The 23,124-nt window shown below is 41.3% G+C and overlaps 1 protein-coding gene across 7 annotated transcripts in view; it reads left to right on the top strand.

Annotated features, from left to right (window-relative positions):
* Positions 1-23,124, top strand: part of LOC144598723 (syntaxin-binding protein 5-like) — a 178,688-nt gene that overhangs the window by 43,427 nt on the left and 112,137 nt on the right. For all 7 annotated transcript variants that reach the window (XM_078409059.1, XM_078409058.1, XM_078409055.1 and 4 more), the window contains exons 3-4: positions 3,564-3,645; positions 10,021-10,121. In XM_078409059.1, coding sequence (XP_078265185.1) covers positions 3,564-3,645; positions 10,021-10,121 — 183 coding nt within the window. The remainder of the gene's footprint in view (positions 1-3,563; positions 3,646-10,020; positions 10,122-23,124) is intronic.

The following is a 23,124-nucleotide window of genomic DNA, read 5'->3' as shown; positions in this document are numbered from 1 at the left end:
ACATTTTCAAACATTAAAGGTACATTAAAAATAATATTGTTCACCAATGTAGACACAAGAGGCTGCAGATGCTGGAATCTTGAGCAAAAAGCAAATAGCTGGAGGTCAGTCAGCATCTGGGTTTCTCGAGCTCTTTGTTTACATATCGGTGAACAATGAGCAAAAAACAAGGAGAAAGCAGTGCAAACATATATGGAACGTATGGAGATATACTAATCACAAACTAAGCTACAGAACACGATGATGCTGTCAGCTGTACTTTATTGCATCTGAGATAATTGCATTTCTTCTTAGAATGTATAATTATGACATGAAACGTTTGAATGAGAAATTTCCACTTCTGAATCTTTAAGAATTTATGTTGAGAACAAAAATAGACAAAATGTATGACTTCAATTTATAGCTGAATTTCATCTGAGAAGGTTTGGTCACATTACCTCTGCCCTCTATCTTGTTTTAAATGTAGACTACATTTTTTTGTTAATTGCCATAAGGTTAATTTTGACTGCAATAATGAAAAACCAACAATGAACTGGCAACAGATTTTTTTCTTGGAACCAGCTGCTGTTTCCATTGAGTTGTCCAATGTCCATCTACACTGTGATAGTACCTTCACACAGTCATAGTTTCCCCCCATCTATAAAGCAACACGTACAACATCACATGTTTGACTAACCTTGTAATGAAGATAAAACTGGCACAGTTTTCATACCTTTGAAATGTTAAATAGCTATTTAATTTTAGTGTATAAATTAGCTTCTCAGAATTCTGAAAAATGTATTTAATAATTTTATCCTGTCAAGTTACATAACCTTTCACTTCAATGGTCTCTCGATTTCTCTTCAAAAACATCAGTTAGGGAAATAGTTTTCAAAGAGAACAGGTAAAATCAAAGGAGAAAAATTATTGAGCTTGATTAAATCATAATCATGCTGAATATTGCTGGATGTTTTCATAAATGTATTACGAAAATGATTTTAGCTTTGCATTTGGAATTAATAATATTTTAACTACATGCACCATGTAATGACACTGGTTAGAGTTTAATCATATATTTTATTGCATTAATCTGTATGATTTTCAACTTCTCATAAATTAGATTTTTGTAGTTTCCATTTCCGTTTCGTTCACCTTTTAGTAATTGTATAAATTAGTGGAATTGTACATTTTATGTGTGTAGCTTGGGGAAATATTGATAAAGTCATCTCTATATTTATGAGCAGGCAGGGAGGGGTCAAATTAGTTGAAGAATTTAACAAGGTCAATTTTATAATGGAGTACCTGCCAATCATAAAAGCCACAACTGCATCTTCTGGTCCCACCACCTATCTTGCAGGCCAAGTGGACAGCTTTGCTAGGTAGGAAGGCTGGAAGGATAGGATAGAAGGCCTCATGGTTGATCTTTTCATCTCTCTGAAATAGATCTGCAAAATATTCAATTGTATCAATTAGAATAAAGCCATAAGGAACCAAAACACGCTACACAAATGCTATAAATGTTGCCGTCAAATGTTCAGAAACAAGAGAAATAACTCTGCCTTGAGAGAATAGCTGCCCTCCAAACTAGGCACTCCAGTCAATTGTCTAGATTGAGAGAATTGTTCTGTTAGCAGTCAAACAACCACATGCTGCAGTTACACGTGGATCATGCCTTACAGTTGATGCTCCAGACTCCTCCACATCCCCTGGGTGCTTCCAATGTCACTGGGAAAACAGCTGCACCAATTGTGCTGGCACATTGAGGGGAGTGAATCTACTTAATAGAAGAACTGAAATAATCAAGGATACATTCTGGATGGAAATGTCAATGCACATCACCAAAAGTGGCTTTCAAGCACCACAACTGGCTGAGCTGGCCAAGACCTGAACAACACATCTGTCTATATAGAAGCTGCAGCAGATGGAAAGTGAATTAACGTGAGGGATAAACATAGCTATCCTGGCATGCAGTGTTCATTTTATAAAAAAAAGCAGAATTTCAGTTTGTGTAACTACTGTCCAGTCATTGCACTCAGTCTGCAGAACATAGACGCTGAGTGGATATTTGATAGACAGTGAGTGAAGTAACCCTAGGGATAAACCTACTTTATCTTGAATTCATCAATCTATCTGCAGCAGATGCTTTTTCCATAATAGCACTGATAGAAATGACCATTGCATGGTCCGTGTGGAAATGCGGCAGGGTGATGGGTGCCTGTCTGCCTGCAGCCTCCCCTCCAAGTCGCACACAGTTTCTGATAGCTCTGAAGACATCTTTCCCATGGGAAGTGAAGTGCAGCATTGCAGTGGAATAGGGTGGAAAATAATTGATGCCACTTTGACGCTGGTCTTCACTGGAATCCAGGCTTGCATGCTGTCATGTAGCAACTATAAGAATGGGTCAAGTTTTTGTGCTCAGTTGAATTTGAGGAGAATATTCTACAGTTCTTCCTGGTTGATCAAGTTTTAGTGAGGTCGAAAATAGCCAAATCTGCTGGTTGATATTTCTCGCATTTATGTAGCTGAGGCATAGTGAAGATCATGTCATGTCCTATATTTTTAATACATGCAATTTTTAGCCACAAGAAGAAAGTGGTTGAGGGGGACTAGCAATGGATTTCTTTGTAACACACAACAGGGAAACCCCTCTGTTGGTGCCATAGTTGGGCTAAGTTGGTCATAAATACGTTGTCATAGAAACCCCCTAGTATATATATAACCTCTTTCCAGGCATGAATAGTGAGATTGTAATTTGTTAACTAATGTTCTTTATTGTTGAACTTTAGAATTTCAGACGGGGATAAGGTCTTGTTTTCTTTGGAATCAGCCTTGTCAACGACGTGTAGGTCATTGTGTCTTTACTTTATCTTCTCTTTTGTTCTATCTATTGTACTTGAGTTTGACTTGATTGTATTTATGTATGGCGTATCTGATCTGTTTGGATAGCATGCAAAACTAAGTTTTTCACTGTACCTCAGTACATGTGACAATAAAACTGAAACCAAAACTTAAATTGCAGCAAAGCTGCTGTGGGATGGAGTTAACAAATTCCTAGTTGAGGAGATTTTCAATGTGTTCCTTCCAGCTGCCTCCCTGACCTAAATAATCTAATTCTATTGTTGCAATACCAGAGGCTACTCGGGTCTGATCCCTGAATTTTGAGTTCTTTACTTGACCACACTTTGTGTTCATGCCTTTGGTTAGGATGCAGAAAGCATTCTGGATTTCTGACATGGCAGAGGGTATGCATTTTTTGGGATTGAGAAGCCATGCTGTACGTCTTTTATTATATTAAGCAAAAATTCTATCTGAGGCAAACATTTAACAGCTTTACTGTTCTGTTTATTTCCATCCAGTCTGCAGAGATTCCAAGGCTTGGCAAATTCCTGACCTTAACATTTTATTGAAATTGCACTCTACATAGCCAGCCAGCATCCACCCTGGCATCTACTTTGGCACCTGATGCAAATTAAGTGTAGTACTTGGCTACAAATAAATGATTTTTTTTTGAATAAACTGAAAATGTATCCACATTTTTGCACCTGAATGGTTAATGTCAGATTCCTTGACTGGTGTTCAATCAGACTAGGTCGTCCTGGTGTTGACTGCTCCTGCCAACATGACAGCAGGGCAGCTGTGCTGCATCTTCAGTTCCTGATCAATGAGGTAAGCTAATCGTTCTAATTACCTGGTCACTGATGAACACTGTGCATCATTCTAATGCAGTGGTCTTCATTGAAAGGATGTAAGATTCAATTTACGGATGAGCCCTGACCCTGGACAGATTTGCAAGAGCAACTCACTTAAATAGTTTGACAAGCTGATTCATTAACCCAGACGCCCACCTCAGAGCTGTTAGAGAATGGCTGTGGCATTTGAGGTGAGGAACAGCACTATTTGTTTTGAAAAGTGTATTTTAATCAGATAAATTGCAAAGGATTTTCACATCAGTTAATTATTTGTAGCCACCCCTTCCCCAGTGTTGCTGATAGAACAGTGGTTATCAAGAACAATTACATAAGCTTTCACATTATAGGAAAATGACTGCAGATGCTGGTACAAATCGAAGGTATCACAAAATGCTGGAGTAACTCAGCAGGTCAGGCAGCATCTCAGGAGAGAAGGAATGGGTGACGTTTCGGGTCGAGACCCTTCTTCAGTCTGAAGAAAGGTCTCGACCCGAAACGTCACCCATTCCTTCTCTCCTGAGATGCTGCCTGACCTGCTGAGTTACTCCAGCATTTTGTGATACCTAAGCTTTGAACACTTTTGGTCCATTAAAAAAATTTTTTTAATTATTCTTCCGTTCAAAATTTCTAACCAGTCCTTATATTCCATTTGTCAACTGCTTTCCCGCTCATTTAATACAGTGTCCGGCATAATGTTTGGGGGAAAGATCCATAATTTATTTATTTGCCTCTACTCAATTTGAGATTTGTTTTAGAAAAAAATCACATGTGGTTAAAGTGCACATTGTCAGATTTTAATAAAGATCATTTTTCTACTTTTTGGTTTCACCATGTAGAAATTACAGCAGTGTTTATACATGGTCCCCCCCATTTCAGGGCACCATAATGTTTGGGACACAGCAATGTCATGTAAATGAAAGTAGTCATGTTTAGTATTTTGTTGCATATCCTTTGCATGCAATGACTGCTCTGCCAGGCCTGTATTGCAGCCATCTTTAACTTATGCTTGTTTTGGGGGCTAGTCCCTTTCAGTTTTCTCTTCAGCATATAAAAGGCAAGCTCAATTTGGTTCAGATCGGGTGATTGACTTGGCCAGTCAAGGATTGACCATTTTTTAGCTTTGAAAAACTCCATTGTTGCTTTGGCAGTATGTATGGGATCATTGTCTTGCTGTAGAATGAACTGCCGGCCAATGAGTTTTGAGGCATTTGTTTGAACCTGAGCAGATATGTCTATACACTTCAGAATTCATTATGCTACTACCATCAGCAGTTGTATCATCAATGAAGGTAATTGAGCCAGTACCTTCAGCAGCCATATATGCCCTGGCCATAACACTCCCACCGGCGTGTTTCACAGATGAGGTGGTATGCTTTGGCCAGTTCCTTCTCTCCTCCATACTTTGTGGTTGTCATCACTTCGATATAAGTTCATCTTCATCTCATCTGTCTACAAGACCTTTTTTCAGAACTGTGGTTGCTCATTTAAGTACTTCTTGGCAAACTATACCTGGCCATCTTATTTTTGCGGCTAACCAGTGGTTTGCATCTTGTGTTCATGAAGTCTTCTGTGGAAAGTGTTCATTAAAAAATCAACTCCTGAAGAGTGTTTCTGATCTGTCAGACAGGTGTTTGGGGATTTTTCTTTATTATAGAGAGAATTCTTCTGTCATCAGCTGTGGAGGTCTTCCTTGGCCTGCCAGTCCCTTTGTAATTAGTAAGCTCACCAGTGTTCTCTTTCTGCTCAAAGATGCTCCAAACAGTTGATTTTGGTAAGCCTAAGGTTTGGCTGATGTCTCTAACAGTTTTATTCTTGTTTCTTAGTCTCATAATGGCTTCTTTGACTTTCATTGGCACAACTTTGGTCCTCATATTGATAAACAGCAATAAAAGTTTCCAAAGATGATGGAAAGACTGGAGGAAAGACGAGGTGCTGAGAGCTCTCATACCTGCATTAAGGAGGCATTTAAACACACCTGAGCAATTACAAACACCTGTGAAGCAATGTGTCCCAAACATTATGGTGCCCTGAAATGAGGGGAATATGTATAAACACAGCTGTAATTTCTACATGGTGAAACCAAAATGTATAAAAATGGCCTTTAATAAAATTTGACAATGTGCACTTTAACCGTATGTGATTTTTTTCTATTACAAATCTCAAATTGTGGAGTACAGAGGCAAATATATAAATGATGGGTCCTTGTCCCAAACATTATGGAGGGCACTGTATATCTGGATCCCATTTCATCTTCTTTGTGGTCTCCTCACAACTTGCTAACCCACTTATCTTTGTATCATCAGGACATTTGTCTGCATTACATTCAGTTCTTCATCCAAGCCATTGATATATATTGTAAATAATTGAGAGGCCAGCACTGACGCTTGTGTCATCCCACGAGCTATTGCCATTCTGAAAAGGATCCATTTATTCCATTACTCTAGTTAGCCAATGCGCTGTTCATGCCAATATGCATTTAGAATCTCTGCCATTTGTCTGTTTATCTTTTTTTTCATCGGTCATTTATTCTCCCTGGAATATAGCCTTGCAGCGAGTTATGAAATGGCTCCTTCTGTTCTGTCACTGGTGATTTACTGTTTTACAATTTAATCTGTTTTCTTAGTCCCCATTTTAGACAATCCTGACCTCATATCATTGTAATTGCTTTATTTAAATTTAGGGCACTTGCTTGAGACCCAAGTTACTCATCCTTAAGCTGAACTTGGAATTCTGCCATGCTAAGATTACTCCTGGTATTATTCCTTCTTTGAGGAGACTTTTCTATGAGATTATTAATCAATCTTGTCTGATTACACAATACCAGCTCTAAAATGGCCTGCTCCTTTCTTAGTTCCATAATGTATTTCAAACAGACACCATTCTGAATGCAATCTATACCTTGTCCTCTATACCCTTGCCAATGTATATGATGATTAAAATCATCCATGAATACTGCGGTACTTAGAAGTCTCGATTAATTCTTGATTTGAACTTTCCGAAACATAGCTGTGATTTAGGGATTGAGTTAGTTAGATTAGTTCAGTTAGTTTAGTTTATTGTCACGTTTACTGAGGTACAGTGAAAAGTGCTAGTCAGAGGAAAGACAATGCATGACGCACTATTCCCACCATTGACTTCTGACGCTTACTGTTTCTCCTCTTTATCCAAATTGATTCTGTACCTTGAGGTCATGAGGCAATTTCATTTCTCCTTACTGTGGTGATCTCATCCTTTGTTCACAGAGCCACCTCAACTTTTCTTTCTGCCTAACCTTCTGAAATGTCAATGCCCCTGAATATTTGTCTTATTTCAGAGTATTTCTGCCACCACGTGTCTGTGAGACTCACGCCTCATACTCATTTATTTCCATGCAAGAAAATGTTCTCCACCATTTCTAGTACTTTCAGTGTGATCTGTCCCATCCCTCAATTTTCCATGAGAATGATCCTCCACACCCTGGTCTAGGTATTAGTCACCACCATTTTCTCCTTGCTGGTGAAACCACAGATGAAACTGTGCCGTTTTGCCTCATCCTTTCTCATCATCCATAGCCCCATAGTCTCTTGATGAAAACTGAGTGATTTTGAATCATATTATACACTTTGGTCATAATATGGTCTCCTAAGTAAACAAAACCAAACCTAGTTTGGCAACAGCTATGTTAGACACTATAGTCATGGCTGTTGAGCAAAGTTTCTGAAGCTGTAATGTTAAAAGCAGGCATAACTTTAGCTTGTGCTCGTCTCTTAATCCAATAAAAGCACAAAGCTTTATTGAACAGACCAGGACCTGCACCCTGGTTCAAGTCTGTGACTCCAATCGTGTACATGCACTGATGAGCCAAAACATTATGTCATCATGGGCATTCTGACCGGTCTGCGGCTACGCAGCCCCATACGCAGCAGGGTGCGATGCACTGTGTATTATGACACATTCCTCCCGTGACCACCATTAAAATTTACTGTGACTTGTGCCACAGAAGACCTTCTGTCGGTTCGGATCAGACAGGACAGCCTTCGTTGCACTCAAGCATCGATGAGCCTCGGGCGCCCAATACCCTGTTGCCAGTTAGTGGTTTGTCCCTCCTCGGACCACTGTTGGTAGGTACCCCCCATTGCTGACCGCGAGTACCCCACCAGCCTTGCCGTTTCGGAGATGCTCTGACCCAGTCGTCTGGCCATAACAATTTGGCCCTTGTCAAAGTCGCTCAGGTCTTTACTCCTGCCCATTTCTCCTGCATCCAACGCAACAACTTCAAGAACTGACTGTTCATTTGCTCCCTAATATATCCCACCCCTTGACAGGTGCCGTTGTAACAAAATAATCAATGTTATTCACTTCACCTGTCAGTGGTCATAATGTTTTGGCTCATCGGTATATGTTGCTCGACAGTGAAAGATATTCTGCCATAGGGTAAAATTTTGAGCAAACAGTTGGGTGCAGTAGTGTTGTCTTTACGTTCTAAAGGGCAATTAGGTGTAAGTGTCATGATTTAGTAAGCATTTCATTGTTCTGGTTTATACTTGGTAAGTATGGCAAATAAACATTCTTGATCTTCGTCTTGATGGGCAATAAATGAGTCCTTAAAATGAATGGGGGAAAAGTGGTATTGTGGGATCTGTTCTCATTTGAGACAATGGCTATACAACTGAAAGTGGGCGTGCAGGTACAGCAGGCAGTCTTCTTGTGTTTGAGACAACAGAAGTTATAAAGCTGCGTCTGCTGTCTCTGTTTGTTGTCGATTGCCTGACTGAGGTCAGTTGACAGGTCGACAACATGAGCCCCAGCAGGCAGTGAAGAAAGCTAATGGAATGTTGGCCTTCATAACAAGAGGATTTCAGTATAGGAATAAAGAGGTTCTTCTGCAGTTGTATAGGGCCCTGGTAAGACCACATCTGGAGTATTGTGTACAGTTTTAGTCTCCTAATTTGAGGAAGGACATCCTTGTAATTGAGGCAGTGCAGCGTAGGTTCACGGGATTGATCCCTGTGATGGCGGGACTGACATATGAGGAAAGATTGAAAAGACTAGGTTTGTACTCACTGGATGAGAGGGGATCTTATAGAAACATATAAAATTATAAAAGGACAGGACAAGCTCTATGCAGGAAAAATGTTCCCAATGTTGGGCGAGTCCAGAACCAGGGGCCACAGTCTTAGAATAAAGGGGAGGCCATTTAAAACTGAGGTGAGAAAAAACTTTTTCACTCAGTGAGTTGTGAATTTGTGTAATTCTCTGCCACAGGGGGCAGTGGAAGCCAAATCACTGGATGGATTTAAGAGAGAGTTAGATAGAGCTCTAGGGGCTAGTGGAATCAAGGGATATGGGGAGAAGACAGGCTTATTGATTGGGGACGATCAGCCATGATCACAATGAATGGCGGTGCTGGCTCGAAGGGCCGAATGGCCCCCTCCTGCACCTATTTTCTATGATCATTAGAAGGATGAGAGGGGATCTTATCGAAACGTATAAGATTATTAAGGGGTTGGACATGTTAGAGGCAGGAAACATATTCCCAATGTTGGGGGAGTCCAGAACCAGGGGCCACAGTTTAAGAATAAGGGGTAGGCCATTTAGAACAGAGATGAGGAAAAACTTTTTTAGTCAGAGAGTTGTGAATCTGTGGAATTCTCTGCCTCAGAGGGCAGTGGAGGCCAATTCTCTGAATACATTCAAGAGAGAGCTAGATAGAGTTCTTAAGGATAGCGGAGTCAGGGGGTATTGGGAGAAAGCAGGAACGGGGTACTGATTGAGAATGATCAGCCATGATCACATTGCTGGCGGTGCTGGCTCGAAGGGCCGAATGGCCTACTCCTGCATCTATTGTCTATGTTTCTATGTAGTCTTAACTTAACATTTCATAGTTTTTAATCAAATGACCACAGGAAGATATGCCTCCAGATAATCATTTTTTAAACTAAATGTATTATAGTTTTTATGCCCTTGTTGGCTGTTTCAGAAGCAATTAGTCCCATGTCCATGGTTCTTCACTATTGCTCTACAAGTTTTCCTGAAATTATTTATCCATTTTATCTAAATTTGCTTCTATTGTTTCAGGCAGTGAAGTCAGGTTACAGTTGGCTTTGTAAACAAGAATATTAGTTTTACCTCCTGCCACTTCTTGTTTTTTTGCCAATTGCAGCAGATCCATGCATCTGGTGACTGATTCCTCTACAATGAGAAACAGTTTATCTATTTTTCCTTGTATCCTTGATAATTCTGGAAACCTCAATCACCTCCTTTGCAAACTTGCTACGATCAATTGATACAAATGAAGTAGCTTCAATGAACTATTTAATATTGTGGTGAGAAAAAATATCAGTCATTTATTTTCTATTTGTCATACCTACAGGGAGCTTTAGTAAGTGCGTGTGCAGATGACACACTCCATCTGTGGAACCTTCGCCAAAAGCGTCCAGCTATTCTTCATTCACTCAAATTCAACAGAGAGCGGTAAGAGACCATTCATATTGCTACCATATGGTATCTTACAATTTTAGGTGTGGATCATTGCTCATCATTGTGATCATCTCTGGCATATGAATTGCATTTTCTAAGAAAATCTAAATTGTATGTGGGCCTTCTTTCTGTATCAAAAATAACGTAAATAGTATGTGTACTGCCAAAAGGGTTTTCTTTTTATGCTGTTTATGGGAAACGAGTGTGACAGGCCAAGATTTGATAGCCATCCTGTCCTTGAGAAACTACTACCGTGAATTGTCTGCAGTCCTTCTGGTGAAGGTAATGCTATGATATAAAGAATTAGAAACAAGAAATGCTACATTTATATGCTACTAGACTAAGTAGACCTGTTGGGCACATTCCTCGTAGAGGGAGGACAGGGAAGGGGAAAGGGTGCAGCTCACCTCGGCCCCGTGGCCCCAGCGCTGCAGCCAGAGCGAGCTGTGGACCCAAAGCCTCTCCTGTATTGGTCTAGCACCCTCGCCCCCCCCCCCCCACTCAATCCCCCTCCTCCCACTCCATCCTACCCTACCCCACCCCCACCCTCCCCCCCCACCCCCACTCCCCCTCCACCCTCCACCCCACCCTCCTCCCGTCCCTCAACCCGGGCATCAGTCAGACCCCCCACATCACACTCCTCTGCAAGAGATTAATATGTATTGAAAGAGATACAATATATTTTATATTCTTATATGACCCACTCCTTCCCCCCCTCACCCCTCCATCCCCCTCCCCCCTCAATTACTCCCCATCTACCCCCCATTCCCATCCCTCTCCACTCCCCAATTCCCCAGCTCCCCGTCCACGCCCCACACCTACACCACTCCCCCCTTCCCTTCCCCCCCACTGCCCCTTTCCCTCCATTCCCCCTCCCCTCGTGCCCATCATTCCACCTGATCCGTGCACCCGTTAGCAGGCGGGGAGCGTCCCCCGGGGCCTTGACGGGGGCAGCAACCCAACCGATGAGTGGACCTGTTGGTGGCGAAAGCCACTTACCTGTGGCCCGAGCATGCAGCGCTGATCGCCGGCGGGCGGCGGCGACTGGGGCCCGGCAGGAGCCGGGACTACACCTCCCGGTGGGCTGCGTGGCGGTGGGAGATGCGCACAATATGGCGGAGCAGGAGGATGAGGAGATAAAGGGGAGAGGCCACCATTTTTGTGGAGTCGTCGACGACGCCGTCGGTTGAAGCAGGCGCAGGAGGAGATGCGGGAAGAGGAGGAGAAGAAGCTGCCCGGTGGGGGTTGTACTCCGGTAATGGTGCGGGGCGTTGGGCCTGGGCGGGAGTGGGGACTCAACGACGCGGGGGGGGGGGCTCGGCGCATTTGTTAAAGTCAGTTTATTGGCCGTGACTCTCTGGCCCCCTCCCTCATTGGCTGTCACTCGTGCGGGTCCCATTGTGACGTCACACGCTGAAGATCATAATGAGATCGGTTTAAAAGGTGATTTTTTAACTTTAAATTCTCTCTAAATTTAAAAATACAACACCAATTTGAATGAAACTTGTTTTAAAAGGTCCCCAGGACAATGATGAGTAAGGTGGGCAAAAAAATGTCACGCTATCGAGTACCGTTTTGGCTGTGTAGTGGGCATGGTACACACATAAACACATAAACATATACACACAAACAAACCTCGAGTTTTAGTAATATACTAGACCAAGTGGACCCGTTGGGCCCAAACCTCTCCTGCATTGGTGCAGCACCCTGTCCTCCCCCACTCCCCCACTCCCCTCTCTCCTCAATCCCCTCTCCCTTCTCCCCCACTCCCCCCTTCCCCCTCCCTCCCTCCTCCCCTCCCCCTCCCCTCCTTTTAAACTTTAAAATGTGAATAACTTAAAAAATATAAGACCGATTTCAATAAAACTACTTGCATTATCACTAAAGTGACAATGGTGAGTAAGGGGGGGGGGGCTAAAATTGTTGTGCGACCAAGTGGACCCGTTGGGCCCATTCCTCGTAGAGGGGGGACAGGGTAGGGGAGCGGGTGTCACTGATCTGGGCCCCATGGCACCAGCTCTGCAGCCAGAGCGAGTCGTGGACCCAAAGGCTCTCCTGTATAGGTCTAGCACCCTCACCCCCCCCCACCCACTCAATCCCCCTTATCCCCCCCTGCTCCCCCCACTGACCCACGCCATCCCCCCCTCCCCTCACCCCTATTCCCCCCTCCCCTCCTCCATTCCCCTCCCCCCCACTCTCCCACCCCCACTGCTTCCTTCCCCACACCCTACCCCCACCCCCACTCTCACCCCCCTACTCCCACCCCCTTTCCCCCCCCCAACTCCCACTCACCCCACTCTCCCATCCCCCCTCCCGCGTCCCCCACTCTCCACTCCCCCCCTCCCCCACCCCCACGCCCACACCCCTCCGTGGACCGGTTGGCGGCGAAAGCCACTTACCAGTGGCCGTGCGTGTAGCGTTGATTGCCAGCGGGGCCCGGCGGGTGCTGGGACTACACCTCCCAGCAGGCAGCGCGGCGGCTGGAGGCGTGCACAAGATGGTGGAGAAGGAGGAGAGCGGCCGCAGTCGTAACGAGGCCATCGGTTGAAGAGGCCGTCGTCGACGACGCCATCGTTGTAGCGGCCGCTGTTGGAGACACGGGAGGAAGAGTAGAAGAAGCTGCCCGCTGGGGGTTGTATTCAGGTGATGGTACAGGGCGCTGGGCCCGGGCGGGAGCGGGGACTCAATGACGCCGTCGGTTGAAGCGGGCGATAAAGAAGACGGAGGCGAACGATCAGTCGACGGGGTGGAAGACCATCTCCCTCCTGCTCGGAGTCTCCCCCGGGGCCGGGAACGGGCGAGGGGAGAGGGAGCCACTGACCCCGGGTGGCCTGCCAGCGGCCATCTTGTTTGGGGGAGTGGGGATGGAAGCGCAATTAAAGTCGTACGTGTCCCATTGTGGCGTCACACGTTGAGTACCTTTAAGAAGTCGGATTGAAAGGTGATTTGAAAGGTGTGTAATATATATATATAAGATTTGAGTTTTAGTAATATAATAATAATAGATAGATAGATAGAAGATAGATGCGTACGCTGGAGGTGAACTTGAGAGTGATGGCTTTCCCAGCCCCTATTTTCTACATGTATTCTTTCATGGTGGGAATGACTAAAAGTTTAGCAAGTACTATATGGAGTGACATTCAAACAGACAATTTATCCTGATGATCTTAAGTTTCTAGGAATAAATGAAACGAGCAAGAATAGGTCTTTCAACCTTTCAGGTATTCCCTGTTGCTAAAATCATCACATCAACACCATTTTTATTTTTTATCTATCTCCATATCACTTGATCCATTAATATTCAAAAATCTCAGTTTTACATGAAATTGGTGACAGCCTCTACTGCTCTCCAGAATAGGGTATTACAAAGATTCATCACCTTTTGGGGAAATAAATTTCTCTTCATTTAAATCTTTAATGGCTTAACTTTTATTCTGAAACTAAGCTAGACTATTCAGACAGAGAAAGTGCTACTACCATAGACACAGAATGCTGGAGTAACTCAGCGGGGCAGGCAGCATCTCTGGAGAGAAGGAATGGGTGACGTTTAGGGTCGAGAACCTTCTTCAGACCTGAAGACTAGCGGGTTCAGGATACACAATCTCTCCTCGTGACAGTCTTGTCACGACTGGGAACCAGGCTGGTGAATCTTCACTGCATTCACTCTTTAGCACTCTATTCACTCAGTATATCCTTTTGTTTTAGGTAAGGAACCAAAATTGTGCACAAGCTGTGGTCTCACCAAGGTCTTGTATATTGTAGATAGACGCAAAATGCTGGAGTGACTCAGCAGGACAGGCAGCATCTTTGGAGAGAAGGAATGCTGATGTTTCGGGTCGAGATCCTTCTTCAGACTGATCTTGTATAATTGTGTTGTTATGATGGTCACAGTCTGGCACATGTGTGGCTTGAATTATAGTTGCCCAAATGTTCCAGTCTTGCTCCTTGAGGCCTGCTGAGTTGAGTGGAATTGAGAATGGTGCATCTGTTAGTGAACTTCCTCACATCTGACAATGGTGGGAGGAAGGCCATTGTTAAAGAGGCTTAAGATAGTTTGACAAAGGACATTACCCTATAGTGATGTTTTGGGGTAAGATAAATAGCCGTATTAAACTGTAATCATCTTCTTTTGTGGTCCGACTCCAGCTAATGGAAGAGTTTTTCTGTTGTTGCCTTTTTCCTTGGGTTTTGCCAATGTTCCTTAATGTGACTTGGTCAGAAGGTGCCTTGATATAAAGGGTAGTCACTTTTGCATCCTTTTTGGAATTCAGTGCTTTCCCATAGACTGTGGAACTGAGGTCTGGAGGTCAAATGACGCAGTGATGAATAAGTTACTAGTAAAAGAGTCCCACTTAATATCATGCGCTATTGATGCGTTCTATTAATTTGCTTCTTATTGGGAGTGGACTTGCTGGTAATTAGGCAGAGAAGATGTATCTCTGACGAATGGTCCCGAACCGAAATGTCATGTATCTATATTCTCCAGGGATGCTGCCTGACACTTTGTCTATTTTTGTAAACCAGCATCTGCAGTTCCTTGTGTCTCCAGAGAAGATTTATCTTGTTTTTTGAGGATTTCTGGCGAGGTGCAATTTGGGTTGGAACACACATCCATCCTACTTTGCCGAGGATGTTGTTTGGACCTATTGTCTTTACTGTACCCACTGCCCCCAATCAGATCTTGGTGTCACTTACTGTATATCATGCTGGCTGCTTTCTGTGATGGTGCAGATTTGGGAGGCAGTAGAGGTGGACCATACACTGGCAACTTCAGAGGTGATTATAGATGCTTCAAGTTTGTCTTCGGCATTTAGCTGCAAGTTTATTTTTTTTGCCTAACAAGCGTTTGGTTATGTGTCCTAGCTTCAGGTTAACACTTCAAGTGAACCTGAAGCAGATCTGCCCAGATATATTCTTTCAAAAATGATTGAGGAAGGGAGATATTAGGTCATGAGATTGCAGATTTTAGGAAGTACAATGCTACTCGTGTTAATGGCCAAGAGCAGAATTGTACATTTTACTATCTAACAGTCTGCATATTCCTTGCAGGTATCTTTGTTAAAGTTTCATCCGATATTTTTCTACTTTTGTGGCAATCTCCTCTGAACCCGATGAATCAGGCTTGTATACAACGGAATTTAGGATGAGAGGGGATCTTATCGAAACGTATAAGATTATTAAGAGGTTGGACATGTTAGAGGCAGGAAACATGTTCCTAATGTTGGGGGAGTCCAGAACCAGGGGCCACAGTTTAAGAATAAGGGGTAGGCCATTTAGAATGCAGATGAGGAAAAACTTTTTCAGTCAGAGAGTTGTGAATCTGTGGAATTCTCTGCCTCAGAAGGCAGTGGAGGCCAATTCTCTGAATGCATTCAAGAGAGAGCTCTTCAACCAAACTTGAGCTCTTAAGGATAACAGAATCAGGGGGTATGGGGAGAAGGCAGGAACGGGGTACTGATTGAGAATGATCAGCCATGATCACAATGAACGGCGGTGCTGGCTCGAAGGGCCGAATGGCCTACTCCTGCACCTATTGAAAAAAAAAAAATTAGAAAAAAAAAAAGTGGAACAAAGCAGTTTCATTGTTGACAGCTAATCAAATGCTAATTCCTCATGTGTGCATCTGGAATGTAGGTATAATCAATAATGCTATGGCAATTGAATATGATTACGTGCCTCGAGGCATCTAAACCTACACACTGCAATAGAAGCCTTCAGATAATTATCAAAGTTAGGATCCTGGATTTCCATATACCTCCTGCTGTCACCACTCTAACTCATTTTAACCTGTTTATCAAATCTAACATCTGTTGTGTTGTCCCACAGCTGACCTTGCTTTGAGCAACTAATATTGATGCAATATATATGGTTATCGACCCTTGAAGGGTGTTATTTTTTTTCGTTTTTGGCAGAGTTCTGAAGGACATATGACGTATTATTTTAAACCAATCAAGTGTCACTGTCGTGAAAGTTTTCATGTTTTCATCGGATTAGATTATGGTCATGCCTGCGCTCCTAAATCCATTAGGCAACATTATGCAAGAAGATGAGAAACAATCGGGATTGCAAGGAACATTATCCCAGAGTTGAAAACAATGGTGGTGAAACATTTTGCAATGTCAATTAGGTGGTTTGAAAGGAAGGAGAGTGTTCCTCTGAGTGAAAAAGGTATCCTAGAGATCCCTCTTAAATCTCTCTCCATTGCCACTAGTATTTGAATTCTCTACTCTGAGGCATGTACGTTAGTCATGCCTTTATGATTTTGTATACTTCAATAAAGTCACCCCTCAGCCTCCTACACCGCAATGAAAACACACCCAGCCTATTGAACCTCTCCCTATAACCTATGCCATCAAGTTTGGGCGAATCACTCCTGCCTATCCAAATGTTTTTAGATTCTGTCCCTCAGAATCCTGTCGAACATCTCTTCCTTTTTACTCTCTCTCTTGGATACCGCAGTGGTGCATGCCATTAGTATTGTTTTCCAAATACATTCTGCCTGCCCAATTTTTCCCATGCTTGAAGTCTTTATAAAACCTACATTCTTAAACTTCTTGGCCATCTCTCTAAATTCTCTCACTCCACCTTGTTGTGCAGTGTTTTGAGTAATTTTTATTGTAAAAGACCATCAGGATTTTAAAAATAATTCATTACAGATATTATGAAAACTCATAATTATTTAATGCTCAACAATTGCATACTAATGTTTACTCTGACACTATCATTTCGGTATTTCCCTCGAATTGTGATGTGTACCAAAAATACGGGTGGATTTCAATATACACAGGGGACTAATTTTAAGCAGTAATCGGCATCTTATTGCATTTGGCAATGCTAATAGATGTGCTTTGATTTATTAAATGCTTATTCTCGGAATTTTGTACTTTCCCATCATTGAATGGAAAGGTTATGGGATGCATTTAACAGTTCAGTCCATGGTATAACATTTTATTTGTGGAGAAAAGTAGTAATGGGTCGTCCTCATTGCAATATGTAGAAACATTATTTCAATGTCATGTCTTGCAATGTGACATTGGAGAAGTTTAAAAAATGAAGAGCTGTACCTTTTGCTTTAGATTTGTTTTAAGTAAAAATGAGAATACTGTACTAATATTTAACTAAAGGGCCATTTTTATGCAGATATCTTTAAAAGACTAGGTCACATCTCTCCTTTACATTAAAATATGCAAATTAAAATATAAATTATTGTATGTCAGCTGTCAGGCTTGTGTACTTGACAATGTTATGATTGATGCCAGCTATTCTAATGCAGGACAAATGTGTGCATGCTTGCTAAGTTTGCAAACCATGTAATGCGAAAACTGCTGTTGTTTGAACCTTTTTGTCTTTTGGCTGAATGCCCAGAGGATGGCATCGTACCAGAGCAAATATAATTCACATTATAAGTAATATATTTAAATAGTGTCACTCAAGGAAATATTTCAATGGGAAATAAACAAGCTCTGCAGGGTAGGAAATCTTTTTCATTAATTAGAGATTTCGGGAAGTCGGTAGTTAACTCTGTTGTAACTCAGTTGATTTCTCATGTAAAATTCATAGGTTAGTTTATAACTTTTAAAAAAACAAGCAAAGTCGAAAGGTCAGTCCATTTTAAACAGTCTTAGAGAAATAATGAATAGGAATTTACAAGTTGGATAAAGTACACTGCAAATTTAACCTGTGGTAATCCAAAAAGCAAGGCTGATCCCTGTGGGTGAGGCTCTGCCCTGTACGGGTGTCTTCCATAAGGTCTTGTGCACAATAATGGGATAATATGGATAGGCAGAACACTTCTATCCATAAAAATTAGGGAAAATATTGACAAATGTTAATTGTACAGAGGAAGTTCAGTTCCTTTTGACATTGGTGTATAAGATCTGGATCATTCGAGCTTAAGGTGATGACATTTAGTCGATCGAGCTCTTGGAACTTGTATTGCATAAAGGATAACTCTCTACTAAAGGATCCCAATTGACTTATGTTCTTACTTATCCTATAGATAAAGCAAAGTCTTTGAGAGAAGTGGATTGTGGAAATGTTAATCCCTTCACTTTCTAGCTCGGAGAGAATCTGCAGATAATAGAGCACAAGGCAGTGAAATTAACGTGTGTAAATTCTTAGAGCCAATAACATGTGATTAAATGATCACTCGTAAAAATAAGGGTTAATTGACATTTTAAAAGGAATTATGCTCGTGTAGCAACATAGAAAATAGGTGCAGGAGGAAGCCATTTGGCCCTTCGAGCCAGCACCGCCATTCAGTGATCATGGCTGATCAATCATCCACAATCAGTAACCTGTGCCTGCCTTCTCCCCATATCCCTTGATTCCACTCTCTTTTAAATTCATCCAGTGAATTGGCCTCCACTGCTTTCTGTGGCAGAGAATTCCACAAATTCACAACTCTCTGGGTGAAAAAGTTTTTTCTCACCTCAGTTTTAAATGGCCTCCCCTTTATTCTTAGACTGTGGCCCCTGGTTCTGGACCCCCAACATTGGGAACATTTTTCCTGCATCTAGCTTGTCCAGTCCTTTCATAATTTTATACGTCTCTATAATATCCCCTCTCACTGGATCACTGGCCAAATCACTGGATGGATTTAAGAGAGAGTTAGATAGAGCTCTAGGGGCTAGTGGAATCAAGGGATATGGGGAGAAGGCAGGCACGGGTTATTGATTGTGGATGATCAGCTATGATCACAATGAATGGCGGTGCTGGCTCGAAGGGCCGAATGGCCGCCTCCTGCACCTATTTTCTATGTTTCTCATCTAAACTCAATTACTCTAAGGTTATGGTTTAAGGCTTTTTTGTTTGATATACATTTACTGAATGCTTAAACATCTCAATATTAATTACCTGGATACAAATGGTAACTTCAGGATTTGTAGGTGTTAGATGATATGACCTTGGATTTTGCTGGTAAGTCCCAGCAGGTTCACTGCATGTGTAATCAGACTCCAAAGTCTGGAACTTCCTCGCAATAGGCATGTATTAAACACTCCGTTGCTGGAACTCCCAGTGAATCCAGCTGCAGAACTCCATCTTGCTGTGATTCCAAAGTATGTAGGCTGAGGAATCGACTCTCAGATCCTGCACCATATCCGATTTGGCACAGGACCTGTGACGTTTGAATTCAGTGTAGGCCTGCAGGGAAGAAAGGTAAAAAATGGTAAATTCATTACCAAGTTATTTATGTTTTGCTATATGCTTGTAATTGTGTAAATTCTTTTGCTTAGTTGAATTTATTTGGTATTATGTATTTTTTTATTATTTAATTTAGTTTTAGTAATTCATAAAAAATTAACTGGTGGTGTGCAACCTGAAAAACCTTTTTTAAAGTAACAGTTCAATTGGTAGTTGTATCTCCAAAGATCAACCAGTGATCTTGAGAGTAGCACTCCTTTTTTTAAATATAGGTTTTTTTAAAAACAAATATCTTTGCTGCTGGGAATTTTAGCTTGTGTTGTACTTTCTACCTTTTCTCCACTAATGTTGAACGAACAAGTCCCGCCCCCTCCCCTGACATCAGTCTGAAGAAGGGTCTCGACCCGAAGCGTCACCCATTCTTTCTCTCCCGAGATGCTGCTTGACCCGCTGAGGTACTCCAGCATTTTGTGTCTACCTTAGTTTTTAAAACAAAATGTGTTTCACTCAGTAATAACTGCTCGTGCTTAAGGAATTGAAAATATTATTCCAGTAGAGTTTCTCCAAGAAAGATAAAATGCTTGTTAAGACCTCTTTACATGTACAAGAAAACAAAAGTGTTTAAGTAGGTACTAGAGAGATCCAAAGAAATTATACTTGCAATTCATCCCATACTTGCAATTGGACCCATTTCATATTTGTAAAATTGGTATGTACAGTTTATGTCCCAAGTGATAAGGACACTGTTTTGTTTTAAGAGATAGCTTAATTCTGATGGTTGATAAAATAAATGCCTCTCATTTAATTTAAAACATTTTGAATACTGGTAGAGGATCTAATTAGTGTCATTGTGTTTGTGACCAATTTATTTTCATGATTTATTCCACAGAACGCAGTCTCATTTTTTCTTAAATCATCCAAACGGAAACTTGTTTTGAATGCCACTTGCAACATGTTTGTGTCTCAGTTAACCATCACATTAAAGAATAAAGTACTCTAAAAACTATCTATCCTTTGACATTACGGGAACTCATCCACAGTGCACAAGGAGTTAAAAATTACACATTTGTCCTTTTTTTGACCGTGTAAGACAAGCTAAAAGCACCTGCTTCAAAACCACAGATGGTAATGAGTTAAAGCTGTGTGCGATCTGCTACTCCAATATGTCTCAAACTCCTGGAAATGTATTTAACTATTTTCCAAATGCCACCTGTTCGGTGTCGACTTAGTGAATTGTTTTTTTAGGTGTCGAGCATTGGGGAGCATTCTGAAAAACACCTTTGAATATTTGAAGCATATCTGCATTTAAAGCATATTTCCTGATAACATATTCTCACCAGCCTGAAATGCTTCTTATTTGACAGATCCCAGAGCAACCTCATTCCTCCATTATTTTGGTTTCCTTTTGCTAAACTCTGAACATTTCCATCAGCTATCCCACATATTCTATATCCTGCACTGTAAAATCAATTTACACTCACTGTTTCATGTACCACACTGCACATTTTTATGTTGTGAGTATATGGAACAAGCTGCCAGAGGAGGTAATTAAGGCAGGTACTGTAACACCATTTAAAGAAGGACAGGTATATGGATAGTAAAGAAACTGGAGAACATGCAGAAGCACAGAATGTGAGAAATCCTTGCGGACAGCACGAAGAGGAGGATTGGAAGTCTTTTGTAATTTTATTTATTATTGGGAATTTTGTTGCTGTTACCCTGGCGTTGAATGTGGAAATTGAAAAGATTATGGCTCAGGTTGTAGTGTGGGTCTTTTTTGTTGACCTGCTTCTGTACAAACTGAACTAAATGGAATATCAATTAAAATATATTACAGAAAATGAAATCAATTCTGAAATGGCATATAATAACAAGTTTGCACGTTATATTATTCCAGATAGAAAGCATTTTATGACGTCAAAATTAGTGCAAATTAGATTTTCAAATAAAAATTATTGATATGCTCTCCTTACATACAATAGCACTTCAATATAAAATCTCCCCTGGCATCAATGCAAGTTAATACACAACTTATTTTAATGTAGTCAGCTATAAAATGCTAACTATATTCATTTTCTTTGCTTCCACTAGAAAATTGTTAAACTTTTACCATTCTATTCACGAGTTGCCACAATACTAGATCAACCATTTGAAGTGTCATCTCTAACCACATTGATACATCTAATCACAGTCTGAATAAAAAATTCTAGAAGAGACCTTATTAAGAATCTATCTGGTGTTCATGGGCTCTCGTTTGCTTGCAAATGTTTTTTTTACCACAGGAGTCCATTGAAATATGAGCAAAGATTAATATTTAAATTTAATTATTTGAGATCCATTTTTAAAAAAAATCAATATTAAAAGTGCAGGAGTTTAGAATCCTTTTGGATTTAAATTTCTGTTTACTGGGCAAAATAAAATCGTAGATAGGTGGCATTAGCTGTTATCTTCCCCAGTTTCTTACCAGACATGGAATTTAAATTAACCCGTATAATTTGCAATAATCTTTTCAATTTGGCTGGTTTACAACATTCTAAAAAAGCTCGAAACCATTACATTACCCGAGTATGCTGCCATTACCTCTTGGCATAAAAAATGTCTTTGTCAATGTGGTGTGATATTACTACTGTGTTACAATTGGCCCATTGGGGGTAGATTTGCTGCAGTAAAACTTATGAATACCTTACTTCACGGAATATGAGGAATCTGGACAATGATAAACACTGAAACCAGAAACTATTATCATGCAATATTTTCCGAATCTAGGAAGATGAGGATATTTTTCGTCATATTAACCCAGTATAATCTAGAATTTCCTAGCAGTAGAAGACCACCAGCTTTTGCTATTCATCTACTTTTAAAAGCAGGAAAACAATTACAAATATTTGCTTAAACTTTTTCAGATTAATTAACTGTAAATCATCTTATTGAGACACAAGAAACTGCAGTTTCTGGAATCTTGAGTACAACACAGAGGAACTCAGCAGGCCAAGCAGCATCTATGGAGGGAACGGACAGACGATGTTTTGAGTCCCGCTGAGTACCTCCAGCACTTTGTGTTTAAGTCATCTTAAACCTAGATTCTTTGGAGACCTTCCTCCCCATTGAAATTAACACAGTCTGTTGATGAATATTCAGATATCCCTTTTAAATCTATGTTATGTTTACTCATAAGTGCCCTCTAGTCTCTTCAGGTAAAGCTCTGCTCACATTTCATGAATTTCAATAACACTTTAAATGAAGCAGCTGGAAGATTCATGTGAGGGACAAATAGATTTTAAATGAATAAAGTAGAAGTTTGCATACTGATAAGTAGAATGTGATAAGGTTAGAGAATTTAGTGCATAAAACATTTAAAACAAAATGGATCAAATGATGGGAAAATTTGAGATTAATGAGTATGATGAATGGCAATAACATAGTTGCACATTGAGTAAGATCAGGAATTAAATGTTCCAGAGTACGTAAGGTTCAAAAAGAGAAACAAAATAGAAATAGAGGTGCGTTAGTTTGTGCAGTGCATGGATGTGTGCTTGAAGAGGGAGATGTAAAGGCAGTACCAACCACATTGAAGCTGCAGGCAGGGAAGGACACCAAAGCCACTTCCTCCGCCTCCGGGAGTGACTGAGGAAATTTGGCATATCCCAACGACTCTTTGAAACTTCTACAGATCCATTGTAGAAAGCACACTGTTGGGTTGCATCACAGCTTGGTTTGGAAACAACTCGGCCCAAGACCGCAATAAATCGCAGAGTTGTAGATGAAGGCCAGTCCATTACGCAGTCCAGACCCCCACCACTGACTCCACCCATACATCACGTTGCCTTGGAAAGCAACCAACATGATCAAAGAC

This window comes from Rhinoraja longicauda, chromosome 12 (genome assembly GCF_053455715.1).
Source record: "Rhinoraja longicauda isolate Sanriku21f chromosome 12, sRhiLon1.1, whole genome shotgun sequence".
Classification (NCBI taxonomy): domain Eukaryota; kingdom Metazoa; phylum Chordata; class Chondrichthyes; order Rajiformes; family Arhynchobatidae; genus Rhinoraja; species Rhinoraja longicauda.
The sequence above is the reverse complement of the archived record's forward strand: the minus strand, read 5'-3'. Positions and strand labels throughout refer to the sequence as shown.